Consider the following 16,992-nt stretch of genomic DNA (forward strand, 5'->3'; position numbering starts at 1 on the left):
GTTTCCTTCGGGAAATGTTGAGTTTGAGCTTCTTCTGAGACATAAAATTGAGTTGTCAGTCAAGAGATAAACACAGATGTGTGCTCATTGATTTTAACGTTAGAGGAGACTACAATCTACTAAGCTGAATCTCAGTATTCAAATGGAATTGAAATTTATCTTGTTTAGTGGCACAGGACTTTAGAATTCCCCTTCATTTTATCCCCTCTCTCCATCACACATATTCTTCCTTTCTGTGGTATTGAATATCCATCTTGAAATCCCCATTATGACTGCAAGAACTTCTGTTGCTCTGTAGTAATTGTTAATTACATCTAGACATAATTGTTAATAGCTTTGCCTTTTCAGATAATTCATTAATCAAAGCTACTCACACCTTCTGTCCTTTTCTCAAAGAAGAAACTTCAAGTTACCTCCCAATGTAGGGTAATCTTTGTTAGGAAAACACTCAACTCTGGGGTAAGTACAGGGGGAAAACCTTTCCACAGCCAAAGAGATTCAGTTCCATGTCTTCCAAGGATCCAAGGAGAAGATAAACTTAGCAAGAAGCATTTCATACATAGAGCTGAATACTAGAGAGAAAACAGTTTGGAAACTTTTGGAGCAATTGTTTCACAAAAGAAAGTAATGCCTTACACCACTTGAAAATATTTATTATAACTCTGCTTAGGAACCAACTTATATCAATAAAGTCACTCATATTTTGATATTTGCTCTCGTAATGGGATGGAAGAAATCTCAAATCAAAGCAGATTGTGGCCAATGTCATTTATATTTCAATCTTCTCCAAAGTTATGTTATGCTATTTATTTATTTATTGGTACTGGGGATTAAACTTGGGACCTTGCATTTGTGAAGCAGGCAGTGGAACCACTGAGCTAAATCCCTGGCCCCAAAGTTATTTTTAAAAAGGCTATGTTTTGTGTGTTGCTGCTTTGGGCCCTGAGTTTCACTCAACTTATTTTACATATTCTAGGATAGAGCTGTCACACAGTGTCATTCATAAGCCTTCAAGTACAGTTATAAATGTTCATGTGTTTGGTGTGTGAAGTAAAAACTGACAAAATTAAAGTAAAAATTAGGTAAATTCATAATCATAGTGGCAGTTATATTCCTTCCATAGTAATTAATAGAACATTAGAAAAAATCAGTAAATATAGAAGATCTGAACAACAAAGCCAATCCCTTTGAAATAATTACTATGCCAAACAATAAGATTTGTTTCAAGTGCATCAACAAATTACCCTGCATGGGGCCAAAACTTTCAAAAGATCCAAACCTCACAGTCTATATATTTAAATACAATGGAGTTAGACTAAAAATAAGCCAAAAAGATATGTAGAAAAGTCCCAAATATTGGCAGTTAAGTAACACATTTCAAAGAAAAAACATCACAGAAAATTACAAAATATTTTGAACTGACTGATAATAAAAGGACTATATATTTAAAATCCATGGATGCAGCTAAAGCAGTGATTAGAAGGAAATTTATAACTTCAAGTATTTCTGTTAGGAAAAAAAGATCTTTTAAAATATCTAATTTCCCACATAAACTAAAAAAAAAGCAATTAAGTAGAAGTGAATAAACCATAAATAAAACCAATGGAACAAAAACATAGTTATTTGAAGGTTCTATAATATTGACAAATATATAGCTAGCTGATGAAGAAATAGAGAAAGCACAAATTACACAAATATCAGAATAAAGATGAGCTATCATATAGCATTAAATATATTAAAAGAATAACAAGAATATAACATGACCAATTCTATGGCACTAATTCAACAACTAGATGAAATGGATACATCCCTCAAGAATACAATTTAAAATGAACTTAAAAGAAATACAAAAATCTGAATGGTCCTATGAGTATATATTAGGGTTCTCCAAAGAAACGGAGCAAAAGAAATCTCTGTCTCCCTTGTTTTCTTCCTCTCTCCCTTCTCTTTCTCTCTCTCTCTCCCCTCCCTCCCTCCTCACCCTCTCTGCCTCTCTCTCCTTGGCTTATGCAATCAGGACAGAAGAGGGGACATTGGTGTAAGTCCCAGAATTCAAAGGCCAAAGAACCAAGAGATCCAGTGTCTAGAGGTAGGTGAAGATGGATGTTATGGTGCAGGAAGAAAGAAAAAAAGTGTAATTTTCCTCTGACTTTTGATCAATTTGGGCCCACAACGGATTGTATGATGTCCACTGACACTGGTGAGGGCAGATCTTCGTTACTCAGCCTATTGATTCAAATACTAATCTCTTCAAGAAACATCCTCCCAGACACACACAAAAGTAACATTTTCCTAGCTATATGTGTACATTTTAGTTTGTTTTTGCTTTGCTTTGTTTTGTTTGAGACAGGGCCTCCCTGTGGAGTTCAGGCTGGCCTTGAACTTACTATATAGCCCACACTGGCCTTGAACTTGTGGCGATTCTCCTGCCTCAGCCTCTTGAGTGCTGGGATTACAGGTGTGTGCCATCATGCCTGGCAATATGTGTATATTTTAACCAAGTCAAGTTGACACATAGAATTAACCATCACAGTGTATTAAAAATGAATTAATAACAAAAACTTGCCAACAAAAAACTCCAGAGTCTGTTTCTGGACTCAATGACATTTGTCTATAGTTACAGTAGTACTACAGCACAATTATTATAGTTATTAAATTATAATTTTGGTAAGAAGCCCCGATATCTGGGAGAGAAGAATTTCTCCTTAACAGGGTCTTAATTATTTTTTAGCCTTTGCATTTTTATATGAATTGCAATCAGCTTTTCAAGTTCCTAGAAGATATCTGTTGAGATTTTAGTTGGTTGTATTTTGAAGTTGTACATCAGATTGAGGGAAGCACTATTTTTTAAAAAAATAATTTGATCGTCTGATGTCATCTGCACAAGATACAAGTGCAGGATTGCCTTCTAGGCTCTGGCCCCTCACCTCCGGAGAGGCTCGGAGCTCAAGGCTGTGGTGAGAGCACAGGGGAAGACACCCTCCTCCTCCTCACAGGAGGGATTTCTGAGAGACACCAGTGCCTGGCCTGGCTGTGGAGGCCATTGATGGGAAAAATGGACAGAGAAGAATGAGACCAAAGCATGTCAGGAGGAATTCAACCCCGAGTCCCCGTCCATGGCCTCACTCGCACCCCCTCTATTTCCACAGGACTCAGACTCTGTGACTTCCTCCTCCATTTCCTCTGCCCTCTCCGTCACTGGTCCTGCAGTTTGCTCCGAGGTCATGGTCCTAGTTTCACAGGGAAGCCAGTTACAAATGTAGTCTTTTCAACGAACGGTTCTGGAAAGCTTTGGTATCTATTAGTAGAAGATCGAGGGCAGACCCATCGGTAGGCGTTTGCGGGCCGAGCCTCATGTAGCCCTGCCAAGTTCTCGTCCCAGGACCCGGGGCTGGGAAGCGCACCGTGAGACCTGGCTGCTGGATGCCCAACGAAAGGTAATGGAGTGAAACTTCCCCCAAAGCCGGGAAGCTGCCCTGTCGTTCTGACCGGAGAAGGCCGGGCTGCAGGGGCCTCTTCGGCCTCGAGACCCGCCCTCCTCCCTTGTGGACCCCCTGTCACCGAGATGCTGTCCATAAAGCCCAGAGGGAAGACCTCACCCAGGCCGCCTTCTGCAAGCTCAGTGGTTCCACTGCCTGCCTCGCAAGCACAAGGACCTGAATTCGATCCCCGGTACAAAAACAAAACAAAACAAAGAACTAACACCAATTCCCTCAGACTGTTCCACAAAACAGAAAGCAAAGGATTGTTTGCAACCTCATTCTATGAGGCCAACATAGCCCTAATAGCAAAACTGGATAAGGACACAGCAGCAGAAAAGAAACTATCCGTCAATATCCTTGAGTAACATGGATATAAAAATCCTTATTAAGTTCAGTTCATTGAGAAATCGTCATACTGATAGTCACGGTGGTTGTATTAGTTGCAGACACACAACCTTAAATATCATATGCTATCTTTCATCTGAGTGAGGCATAATACAAAGAAAATGATATAGGGTGGTTAAGAAAGGGACAAGGTGGCAGATTGCTTGCATTAGTAAAGTGGTCCAAGGGAACTAGGACAAGGGTTGAGGAGGAGGGGAAGGGGAAATAAGAATAAAGATCTGCCACGCACATTAACCTAATAATGCCAATTAACAGAAACATGCTATGCCATAACGAGTTAATGCAAGTAACATCAACAAATATGAAAAAGGTGATAAGGGAACTGGGGGAAGGGGAGGAGCATGGAAGGGAAAGAATTTCTTTGAAAAGAAACAAGCTGTGATGTGTACATTACCAAAGAAGACTATAAACTGCATGAATTGCAAATATGCAGTAATAAAAAGTTTTCAATAAAAATACTTATTAAAATACTTTTAAAAACTCATTTACACACAGCACATTAAAAAGAGCATCCATCATAAATTGTTCCCCCCCCCAGGGATGTAAGAATAATTTTTTTTTTTTAACTGGGCATCAAACTTGGGTCCTTGCGCTTGTGAGGCAGGCGGTGGCACAACTGAGCTAAATCCCCAGCCCTAGGACAATTAAATATATATAAATCAATAAACATAATATACCACATAAATAGAATCAATATAAACCACAGAATCCTCTCCATTGACACAGAAAAAACCTTCAACATAATTCAACATCTCTTCATGATAAAGGTTCTGAAACAAAATATCTTCAAGTTTTGTTTGTTTGTTTTGTTTTTGTTTTTCGAGACAGGGTCTCACTATGTACTTGAGACTGACCGGGAACTCACTATGTAGCCCAGGCTGGTCTCGAAATCACAGCAATCCTCCTGCCTCAGCCTCCCGAGTGCCAGGATTACAGGCATGCACCACCACGCCCGGCCAATAGCTTCAAGTTTTGAAGGACAATATCTCAATATAGCAAAGGCCATATATTCACTGTGATTGAAATATACAGTAAATATGTAAACTAAAAATAATTATTGCATTAAAAGGCACATTGCCATTAATTTTCTTCAAAAAAAAATCCCTTTCACTTCAAACACATTTATCATTGTTACAATTTTGTTGTTGTTTTTGTTACAGCTTTTTGACGCAATTCTGGAAGTCCTCTTTCATGGCTGATTCACTGTCCTGAACTGATTAACAATGCTTACCTTTCATGGTTATTGGGACCTTGAGGAAGAGCCAAAAGTCACATGATTCCAGATCTGGTGAATAAGGTGGATAAGGGAATACGCAGTGATGTTTTTAGGAGCTTGCCTTTTCCATTGGATGGCACTCAGGATTAGCATTCACTCTAGTTTTGGTGAGACCTCTTAAAGACGCTCATGAAAGAAGACTTCCAGATCTGCTTCAGAAAGTGGCAAGAAATACAGGATGAGTGAGTTCAAAGTGTGTGTGGGGTGTTCTGAAGGGAGTTAATGGCGCTGTGTCTTCGCTGTAATAATTTTTAAAATTTAAACATTCACCATACTTTCTGATCACACCTTACATGACAAATTCACAAATAACATCATTCTGAATGGGAAAAAACTGAAAGCATTTCCTCTAAAATCAGGAATGAGGAAGGCAAGGACATCCACTCTCACCTCTCCTGTTCAATATAGTTCTTTTTTTTTAAACCATAATATTTTTTAAATTTAAATTGAATTTATTGGTATATTCTAGGTAGACAGTACAGTTACATTCATTACTGGGATCTTGTACCTTTACATGCTAGGTCTTGGTTCTCATTTTTTCCCTTTGTCCCCACCCTCTCTTCACCCGCTTCTCCTTTACCCACCTTCAAACACTTTAATTCCATTTTTACATTTTCTCATATTTTTTTCATTTTCCCTTATTCCCCTTTCCCTATCCTTCTCACTGTCCCTACACCTTTGGTCCTTTTCTTCCTATTTCATGTTGCTAATTGTTCTTTTAGGATCTTGAGTACTATTTTAGTTTTTCACACCAGAGAAACTATTCGGTATTTGCATATGTGTGACTTATTTCACTTAGGAGTATATCCTCAAAATGTACCCATTTACCTATGAATGAATCTACTTTTTCATTCTTTATGGCTGAGTAGTATTCCATTTATAGAAAAACCACATCTTCTTTATCCAGTCTCCAATTGATGGGCAAATGGGCTGTTTCCAAGTTTTAGCTATGACAGACTGTGCCGCTATAAACATGGGTGCACATATATCACTGCGATATGATTCTTCTAATTCTTTTGGAAAGATACTCAGTAGAGGGATGGTTGGGTCAAATGGAACCTCTAATCCTAGTTCTTTGAGGTATCTTCATATTGACTTCCATAATGGTTGCATCAGTCTGCACTCCCACCAACAATGGAGAAGGGTTCCTTTCTCCCCACAACCCCACCAACATTTGTTATTGTGTGATTTCTTGATAGCTGCCATTCTTTGTGGGGTGAGGTGAAATCTCAGTGTTGTTTTCATCTGCATCTCTCGAATGACCAGTGATGTGGAACATTTTTTCATGTATTTATTTGCTGCTTTTATTTCTTTGTCTGAGAAATGTCTGTTCATTTCAGATGCCCATTTTTGGATTGGGTCTTTATATTTGTGGGGGCTGGTTGTTTTGAGTTCTTTATATATTCTAGATAATAGTCCTTTGTCTGAGGAGCAGCTGGTAAAAAGTTTTTCCCACATTGTAGGTTGTCTCAGTTCTGTTGATGGTTTCTTTTGCAGTGCAGAAGCTTTTTAATAAGATGAGATCCCAGTTGTTGATTCTTTCTGCTAGTTCCTGTGCTACTGAGGATTTGTTCATAAAATCTTTTCCTATGCCAATGTCTTCCAGAGTTCTGCCTAACTTATCTTCCAGCAAGTTTAGTGTTTTTGTTTTTATGTTTAGATCTTTAATCCACTTGGATTTTAATTTAGTGCATGGTGAGACATAATGGTCTAGTTTTAATCTTTTGCAGGTTGAAATCCACTTTTTTCCAAGACCATTTATTAAAGAGGCTATCTTTCTTCCAGTGAGGACTGTCAGGTCCTTTGTCAAAGATGAGGTAGCTGAGTGCATCTGGAGTTATTTTTGTGTCTTCCAATCTGTTCCACTGATCCTCAAGTCTGCTTCTTTGCCAGTACCATGCTGTTTTTATCACAGTGGCTTTGTAGTATAGTTTCAAATTGGGAATTGTTATACCCACTGCCATGTGTCTATTGCCTAGGATTGCTTTTGCTATTCTAGGTCTCTTATGGTTCCAAATGAATTTTTGGATTCTTCTTTCTAGTTCTGTGAAGTATAGTGTTAGGATTTCAATTGGTATTGCATTGAATCTGTATAGCAGTTTTGGTAGTATGGCCATTTTCACTATGTTGATTCTTCCTACCCAGGAGCAGGGGACATCTTTCCATTTTCTTATATCCTTCTCGATCTCTTTTTTCAGAGTGCTGTAGTTTTCAGTGTAGAGGTCTTTTGCTTCTTTTGTTAGATTGATTCCCAGATACTTCATCTTTTTGGGTGCTAGTGTGAAAGGATTTGTTTCCCTAATTTCTTTCTCAATGAGTCTGTTATTTATGTACAAGAAGGCTATTGATTTTTGGGTGTTGACCTTGTATCCAGCTACTCTGCTAAAAGTGTCTATTAAGTTGAGAAGTCTTTTGGTGGAGTTTTTTGGGTCTTCAATGTAGAGTATCATATCATCAGCAAATAATGACAGTTTAACTCTTCCTTTCCTATCTTTATTGCTTTAATTTCTTTCTCTTGTCTAATTGCTATGGTTAATGTTTCCAGAACTATATCAAAGAGAAGTGGTGATAGTGGGCATCCTTGTCTTGTTCCTGATTTTAACGTGAAGGTTTTCAGTTTTTGGCCTTTAATATGATGTTGGCTGTTGCTTTTCATAGAGAGTTCTTGAAACTTTAGCTAAAGCAATTAGGCAAGAGAAAGAAATTAAAAGGGATACAAGTAGGAAAAGAATAGTCAAATTATCTTTGTTTGCAGATGGTATGATTCTATACTAGGGAGACCTAAAGACTACACCCAAAGAATTTTGAGCTGACAAATTTATTTGGCACAGTAGTAGTAAATAAACTCAACAGCCTTTTTATACTCCAATAATAGAGAATCTGAGAAAGAAATCAGGAAAATAATTCTATTCACAATGGATTCAAAAAGTAAAATGTCCAAGGGTCAATCTAACCAAGAAAGTGAAAGATTTCTAAATGAACATCTCAGGAGTATGAAGAAAAAGTTAAAGAGGACACTAGAGGATGGAAAGGAATGTCCCCTCCCCTGTTCCATGTTCATGGATAGGAAGAATTAATCTTGCTAAAGATTAATTTAACATTACTAAAAGTAATTTAGTAATTACTTTTACTAAAAGTAATTTAGTAATTACTTTTACCACATTACTAAAAGTTGTCTATAGAGCTACAGAATCAATGCAATCCCATCAAAGTACAAATGACATTCCTTGTGGAGCTAGAAAAAAAACTCCAAAATTTATATGGAAACACAAAAGACCCAGAATAGTCAGAACAATCCTAAGCAAAAGAAACAAAGCTGAAAGCATCATAATATTCAGTTTCAAAATATACTACAAAATGATAATTACAAACACAGCATGATACATAAAAATAAACATAGAGAGCAATGGAACAGAATAGAGGAAAAAGAAACAAAATCATGTAACTCTGGCTCTGATTTTAGAAAAAGACACCAAAAATATACATTGGAGAAAAGACAGCTTCTTTAACAAATGGTGCAGGAAAAATTGGATATCCACTTGTAGAAGACTGAAATTAGATCACTGTCCTTCACCCTGTACACTGGAATTAATAATGAATCAAAGACCTAGGCATAAGACTCAAAATTTTGAAACTGCTAAAAGAAAAAAAGAGGGAAAATACTTAACATCATAGGTAAGGTACAGGCAAAAACTTCCCAAAGAGGATTCCAATAGTGCATAAAATAATAGCAAGAACAAACAAATGCAACTACATCAAATTTAAAGGTCTCTGCACAGCAAGGGAAACAACAAATAGAGTGAAGAGACAGCATACAGGATGGAAGCAAACCTTTATCAGCTACTCCTCTGACAGAGGATTAATATCTAAAATACATAAAAACTCAAAAGCTTAAAACTAAAAAATCAAATAGCCCAATAAATGGTCAAATGAGTTGAACAGATGTTTCTCAAAAGAAGAAGTACAAATGGCCAATAAGTATATGAAAAAATATTAAACATTTTTAGCCATCATCTTTAGCCATTAGAAAAATGCAAATCAAAACTATATTGAGAGCTGGGTGCGGTGGCGCACTCCTGTAATCCTTGTCTGCCTGTCACTGAAGTACAGGCTCTTAACAATACCTTCACCATCACCTCTGCCTCAAATAAACTGCCGAAGTCTCAGCACCCTACTCCACTCCACCATGGTCCAGGGTAAGAAATTATCTTTACAGAGTCCAGATCTTCCTGCCCATGGAAGAGTTATTGTGGAGTCGGTGACTGCAAGTCCTGCTTTCTTCAGCCCCTCAAGACCTTAGCTTTAAAGATTCACTCTGGAACTCTGCTCCAACCCATCAATTTGAGGAGAGCTTGTTTCACATCTTTGTTCCTTAGACTGTAGATGACGGGGTTGAGGAAGGCTGTGGCAATGTTATAGAAAAGGGCCATTTTCTTGCCACTATTTGATAAGGAGCCTGAGCCAGGGCTCATGTACATGATGATGCAAGGAATGGCGAACATGGTGACCACAGTGATGTGGGAGGCACAGGTGGAGAAGGCCTTGATCCGGCCTTGGGCTGAGCGGATCTTCACAATGGTGGCAAAGATGCCGGCATAGACAATGACAATCAGGGAGAGAGGAACCACAATGACATTGAAGCCTGTGATGAAGTCCACCAGGTCATTGAGGGATGTGTCTGCACAAGCCAGCTTCAGAACGGCAGGAACCTCACAGAAGTAGTGGTCGATTTCATTAGGACCGCAGTAGGGCAAATGCATAGCAAAGAAAGTATAGCACAGGCCACCAACCACACCATAAGCTGCACAGACACCCACCATGAAGAGACACATCCCTTGGCTCATGATGACCTTGTATCTGAGAGGGTGGCAGATGGCCACATACCTGTCCACGGACATGATGGAGAAAAGCCAGGACTCGGTGACCCCAAAGAGGAGGAAGATGTACATCTGGGCCACACACCTAGCAAAAGAGATGGCCCTCCTTTTGCTGAGAATATGCACAAGCATCTGTGGCACCGTGGTGGTGGTGTAGCACACATCCAGCAGGGAGAGGACACTGATGAAAAAGTACATGGGTGTGTGGAGGCGCGAGTCCTGGAGGATGAGCGTGATGAGGAGGGTGTTGCTCACAAGGATCAGCATATAAAAGACTAAAAAGAAGGTGAAGAGCAGAGGATTGGTCCTGGGGTTGGAGCTGAAGCCCAATAGAATGAATTCTGTCACAGTGGACTGGTTAAGCTCCTGCATTGTCATCTGCCTGTTGGAAGTTTTTAGGACACACGGTTTATTGCGTGTTGGGGTCAAGGTTGCATAAAGAATTTGCACACTGTTTCATTTACATTAACAGTATGGGGGGGTTGGATTAGGAGATAGAGGCACCAACATGTAATCCCCAATTAGAGTTTGAGATTGGGTTCAGCATTTAACTGAGGGTCATACAGATGAAAATGCCGAGGGCCAAGCTGGGCGTGGTGGTACTCATGTGGCTTCATCTTGTCTCTACCATTTATCCTCTTTTCCATTTTCTCTTAGGACTCTAGAAAGTGCTAATCCTTATATGAATAAAGGTCAGGACCAGGAGACTATTATCTTCATGAATTGAGTTAAAGTTTTTAGGACTACTAGGATATCATTGAGCATTAAAGCCAATGCTATATACAATAAAGGTGAGAGTTCACATTTAAGAGTCAGTTTTCCTTGGTGACTGATTTCGTGGTGTCATTCATCATTCAACGATTTTCATGAACATGAGCACAGTGACCCTGTCTGTGAAAATGTGAGGGTTATTATTCTATATATTGGGGCAGGATATTTTATAGTAAAAAAATATCTTGGATAAACTGAGTATAGTTATGTGAATAATTTTTAGAATTACCAAAATAAAAATATTTATCCCATTGCATACATATAAAGGGGATATATTCATTATATAGCACAACTTGTACAATTAATTTTTTGTCATACATTCTTAATGAAGAACGCTTCCAAGACTCTCCCTTTTCACACCGCCCATATGGTATCAAAAATTTGTTTTGCTTTGTTGGAAAGAATGAATATATAAAGATTTTTAAAATTTCCCTATGTTTGGGTTTACCTTTTAATATTCATTATCCTTCTGGTTTTATGACTCAGAAAAATTTATGTTTTGCAACCAACATTCAAAATACTAGATATGGTGGGAAACTACATAGAAGGAAACCCATAAAAAGTGGTTTATTGAAAAGGGCAATTTCTTGGGAAGGGTTAACGGGGCATGGCTGAGCACACTGTCTCTGGAGACCTCCTTACCTGTTTTTGACTTCCTACTTTGGTACCCTGGATTCATATCTTTCTTTCATCTTCTTTGTGAATTGTCATAGGAACGTTTAATATTTGTATCTCCAGCAACTACCTTGATTTCATAAAGAATATTTTGCACAGTTGACATCATGCTTCTTTTTTAGTCTATACAGCATGCCACAGGACTGACAGGCCAAATGTAACTCACAAACATATTTTGTTCCAACTGTCTAGTATTAGACCTTCAGGACCACAGTGAGATTTGGCCACAAAGGCTGATGTTACTATTACTGGCAATCATCAGGAGGGGAGCATGTGATTTTTCCTTTTGAAGGAAATGTGAGCTCCTCCACCTCTCAGTTTGAAATATTCCTGTTATTATTTCTCATAGATTAGTTTTATGTACTTATATTGCCTGTGTGACCCCTCTGACATTTGCGGTCTCTATTCTAGTAGTGTAACAAAATTATGTGCTGCTCTGACCACTGTCTGTAGTCTGTATCACTCAGAATTTTTTATCCAAGAGAATATGGGTGGATATGAGAGAAGAAGATCAAAAAAGAAGAAAGACAGTGGACCCAGGGAAGGTCCTGCAAAGAACAGAACAGAAAGCTCCTTTGGCTCCCTAGGCTGTGCTTCCTTCCCTGAGCTGTCCTTGGGAATCAGCTTACACAGATTAACGTACAAGCATTTATTGTTTAAAGTAAGCGTGTTTCACATAAGAAATTACCTGGAAAGAAATAGACCAAGGATGTTGCCTGGTTAACATCTCAGATACAGAGAAGTTCACCCCGGAGACAGACTGGTCATCCGGATTAGAATGACTCAACCCGGGATGAGACAAGAGCAAGATTAGGACTGTGGTCTCTATGAAGAAAAACATGAGCTTGGGCTCTGGATTCCCAGGGCCTCAGCGATCTTTCAGGAAGGAAACTAAGGAGAAACAGGGCTCAAGCTCTGGCTGTTGTTGCACTGGGCACGTGGTGAGGCAAGGGAAGCCCTGGTTGACCAAGGCTCCATGAATAGCTTTGCAGTTCTTACTACGTGACCTGCACAAGTCACTTCAGCTCTTTGAGTCTTAGCAGCCTCATTTGTATGGTGGGGATGTCACAAAGAGGCTGGGAGGTTGGGATGATAAATGGTCCAGGGCCCATGCTTCTGAATAAGGCATGTTGTGAACAAACATACAGAAACAAACAAGGGACTGCTGGTGTTCTGGCTGAGTGAGCCCAGGAGGTGGGAACATAAACCACAGAGACACTTCTTTGCCACCTAATCCACACAGAGAGCCCAGTGAGTGCACCAACTGAGGAGTGGAGGAAACAGACTGCAGAGGTGCAGGTAGTCAGGGAAAGGCCCAAGCCTGCTCTGAGCTCGGGCTACATGTACGGGCTTCCTCATGAGAAGCCTGGACCTCAGCTGCATGTCTTACAGCAGGTGGACCCAGGACCACATGACTCCTAGTCATACCAGTGATACGCAGTGACTCCTAGCTGTCACCCACCTAGGGTAGGAAAAGGCTTTATCACATTAATTATTTTTTTAAAAATTGGCCTTCTGAGCATTCACATAATGCCTAAACATTTGTGTGTAAACAGCTCTTCTGGTCACTGCTCCTGTTTATGTCTTTATAAAAGCTGGGCCTTTATTCTTGCTGGTGCTTAGTTTGCTGTGTGACTTTGGGCAAGTCATCTAACTTCCTTGGCCCTTGTGATCTCACCTGTAAAACTAGGGTGGTGGATGATCTGCAGTGGTGCTTCTAGGACAAGCAGTCAACACTTTCTGCTTGTGCCTAGATTTGGGACCAGGAGGTGGAGGCTGTAGAGATAGAACAAAGAGCACCAGAGCCCACAATCCTACCTCTCCCCACGTGACTCTTATGGACTATGGATAAACATCTTCCAAGGAGGACTTTCAAGGTTGAAACAGGAAGGGAGGGATGCACGGTGAGGGCAAGCTCTCTCTCTCTCTCTCTCTCTCTGCCTAGCCTGGGCACTCCCTGAGAATGGAAATGGAAATAATGCTTGTTGGACTTGGTGACCAGCTCCCCATGAAGTATGAAATCTTACTATTTGAGACATACTGTCCTACTTCGGTACTTAATTGCTTTAAGACTTGTCAAATTTGATACTTGGTTCATTTTGAATTTGGTGAAAATTTTGTTGGGCACCCAGTTTGTTTGATACTCCATGCTCAAGCTAGAACTTGTTGGTGCTGTTTGTTTGCTATAATTTCCAGCCAAATAATTTGTTTGGTACCCATTATTTTTGGTATTCATTTCACTTCCCAGAATGAATTAATGAGTACTGAGGTTCTACTGTATACACTTTCAATCTTTGTTAAGTTCTCAAACCTTTTTGTCAATTTAAATTTCTGCAGGAGCTGGAAAGTCACTCTAACCACCCTTACCCCATCCCTTAGCACCCATCTTACTAGTCAAAGCCTACTTGAACCTTGATTTGATAACCACTAGTACAATGCTCTCATTTTGCCAAAGGGCAGAGAAGAGAAGCATCTGAGCAGAGGCTGTACAACAAAATAAGGTCTGAACAGGGTGAGCACCAAGCAGGTTGTCCCCAGGCCAGCCTCCTGCAGTCCCAAGTGCTGCTCTCAAAGATGAACCAGGACATGAGACTTGGGGACAGAGAGATCCTGATGCTGTGAACCACATCGGTTCTTGAGATGTGGGGTCCTTACACGGGTCTATGATGAGAGAGGCAGCCCAGTCTTACCTCCAGTTTGTGCCTGCGAGATGAGGGCAGAGACTGCAGCAACAAAGCAAGTGATAAGTCTCTGTTTCCCTGGGTTTTCTTTCCTTTTGATAGATTTGTGTCTTCATCTGGAGCAAAGTCTTGAGAGTGGTTTCTACTCTCACTTTCCTTGGCTGGCTTCCTGTGTGCTTAGGCCAATTGCTTGGCCTCTCGGAGCCAGCCACAGCTAGAGCTAATGGAGACTTGTTGTCAGTGGGGTGAGAAGACAGAAATGGATTGTTTGAAACGTTCTGGTACAGGGTGAGTCTGCTTCTCCGAGGTAGACAGATGGGGGGCTCAGTTACTAGATTTGGTCCCTTGCCACAATACAATAGAAATCAGAAACACGGGCTTTTTTGGGGGGTGGGACCGTTATATTTATCTCCTTTTCTTTTCATGTCTCTTTGCTGCTATATAGAATACAAGATAAAAAACTCAGCCTGTTTTGAATTTTCACCTTTGCCATTTACTGGCCTCGACACTAGCCTGGTTATTATTCCTTATCATAGAAAAAGTAGGTTGGCCAGGGATTTAGCTCAGCGGTTCCGTGGCCTGCCTTGCAAGGGCAAGGACCTGAGTTCCATCCCCGGTAACAAAAAAGAAAAAAAAAAAAGAAAGAAAGAAAAAGTAGGTTAATTACAGTAATATCTGTTCTTAAAATTCATGAATTCTCATTTTTCTTCCTTTCTTTTGCCAATCTTCCTGCTCCCCTCCCCTTTCTAGAATCAGCACTGGCCCTTAGAGATAAGAACGGTCCAGAGAACAGGTAAACTAGAAAGCAGAGAGAATGATGAAAAAAGATGGGGGGGAAGGAGAGAGAGAGAGAGAGAGAGAGAGAGGAGAGATACAAGGTGGAGACAAGAACAAAGAGAATCAGGGCTTGAGGGGCCCAGAGCTCATTTGGGAGAGAGCACTGTGCCGAGAGCACAGGGGATGGTGTGGGGAGAGAGCCGAGGCACTCATAAGAGGGTAACAGGTGGGAGAGTGTTCTTTGCTCTCTTTACGTTAGAAAAATGATAGAGAACTGCTTATAAACAATATAGGAAAGGAGACATTGAGACCTAATGGGGGATTGGTGGTGGACCAAAAATGGCACGAAAAGGAGAAGGAGGCAGAGAGAGAGATTTGTGATGCTGAGAAAGTAGGTGTGAAAAGTGTGAGAGATGTAAGAGGCTGAGAGCAGGATAGCTGGACCTTGAAGAACAAGACAGAGGAGCGCAGGAAAAAAAAAAGAGGAGAAGGAGAAGGAGGAGGAAGAAGGAGAGGGAGAGAAACTGAGAAATCAGACAAGGGGAAATAGAGGACAAGGGGAATTGGGGGAGAGGAGTGTGCTAGGGTTGCAGTAAGAGCCTGAGGGCAGGCATGGGGTGACTGCAGACTGTGGACAAGAAGAGAGCTGGATAGAGGGGTGGAGTCCGGAGATGCAGGTGCTAGAGGAGGATAGGAAGAGAACCAGGTACCAGGGAGACCCAAGAGAGGAAAGCATTGACAATCAGAAAGGGCGAGGGCAAGAGGAAAGATCACAAATAGCTAGGGGTGGTGGGTGTGCTGCAGGCAAATCCAAAGGCAGAGAGAGAGCCTGTGAGCGAAAATTGAGAGGTCAAGAGAGAAGGAAAGGCAGACAGAATGAGCTCAAGCCCAGTCAGGTACCATCAGAGCCAGAGAAGGAAGAACTGGGCAAAAACTTAGGAAACAAAGGCAGCCGACAGAAGCAGAGCCAGAGAAATGGAAAGCAAGAAAGAAGAGACAGACAGATAACAACAGGCTGTTGGAAAGAGAAAGGGGAATAGATGGATTCACAGTGAAGAAGGAGACTGGTTCAGGCAGATGTGCATGCTCACATAGACATGGAGAGGGATGGAGGCAGCATCAGCCAGCCCGGCAGGAAGTGCACACCAGCCTGGCCTCCCATCTGGAGCTCCCAGGCAGCAAGGCTAGAAATGGGTGTGGCTGGCAACTCCCCAGGAGGACCGGGGACCCTGCTGTCCCGAGCTTGTACTCCTTCAGGGAAGGTGGTGTGGGCAAGTCCCCCCAGCCTCAGGGGGCCACTTCTGTGTGGCAGTAGCTCAGCGGTTCTAGGCGGCACACTCTCCACAGACACCCCAAGGCCAGAGAGAAAGCCCTGAGCTCCTGTGTGTCTCACTCCCCAAGGACTTTCAGACTGTGCCTTTCCCTGAGCTCAAGTCAGGCTGGGGAGGTGGTCGTGGGGGCCTGTGTGCTGGGCTCACACGGGGCCCTGGGGCAGGTCTTTTCTCAGTGGCTCCTCCTCCAGGAAAACAAATGAGGTGCCCTGGGAGATTTGGATGACAGAGACCATGAAATTGTCCTGACCCAATGCCAGGACATGCCTAGGACTACTATACCCATTAGGTGCTATAGGCACAGGGTTCTGGAGCTTTCAGAGTCTATGGACATGTTAGAGACTTGAAAGAAAAAATTTTAGGCTCAAAAATAGGAATCATTCAATGTGCTAACACTTTCCCTTGTTAGGTGGTTAAACAACCTTGAAATTACAGTTTTTCACACAAACTCTAAAAGTTACCTACTCTAAATAAATTACAGTGGTTTTAGAGTTGCTATAGTTTGGATCATCTATTTGTTCCCTGGACTCAGCCCCATCTCTTTTGTAGAAATTCTCATTTTTTTAAACCTAAAGTAAAGCGCGTAAACTGACAATGGAATATAAATGATTCTGTATAATTTTCTCATTTTTTTTTCTCGAGATTATATGGATTTCTGAAAATTAAACTTTCTGAAATAAAATGATTCTCAATCTATTAAAACTAGGCATCATGAAA

At 40.9% G+C, this 16,992-nt stretch overlaps 2 protein-coding genes across 9 annotated transcripts in view; both read right to left on the bottom strand.

Moving 5' to 3' along the window:
• The window catches only part of LOC104869131 (putative olfactory receptor 2B3), a 166,808-nt gene that overhangs the window by 21,757 nt on the left and 128,059 nt on the right, over positions 1-16,992 (bottom strand). The gene's annotated exons all lie outside the window — the stretch shown is intronic.
• On the bottom strand, positions 9,256-10,412 carry LOC104869158 (olfactory receptor 2G3). The gene has a single exon (XM_010634249.2). The coding sequence runs from the start codon at positions 10,410-10,412 to the stop codon at positions 9,474-9,476; it is 939 nt and encodes a 312-aa protein (XP_010632551.2). The 3' UTR covers positions 9,256-9,473.

Source organism: Fukomys damarensis, unplaced genomic scaffold (assembly GCF_012274545.1).
Source record: "Fukomys damarensis isolate Sample0158 unplaced genomic scaffold, DMR_v1.0_HiC HiC_scaffold_23, whole genome shotgun sequence".
Classification (NCBI taxonomy): domain Eukaryota; kingdom Metazoa; phylum Chordata; class Mammalia; order Rodentia; family Bathyergidae; genus Fukomys; species Fukomys damarensis.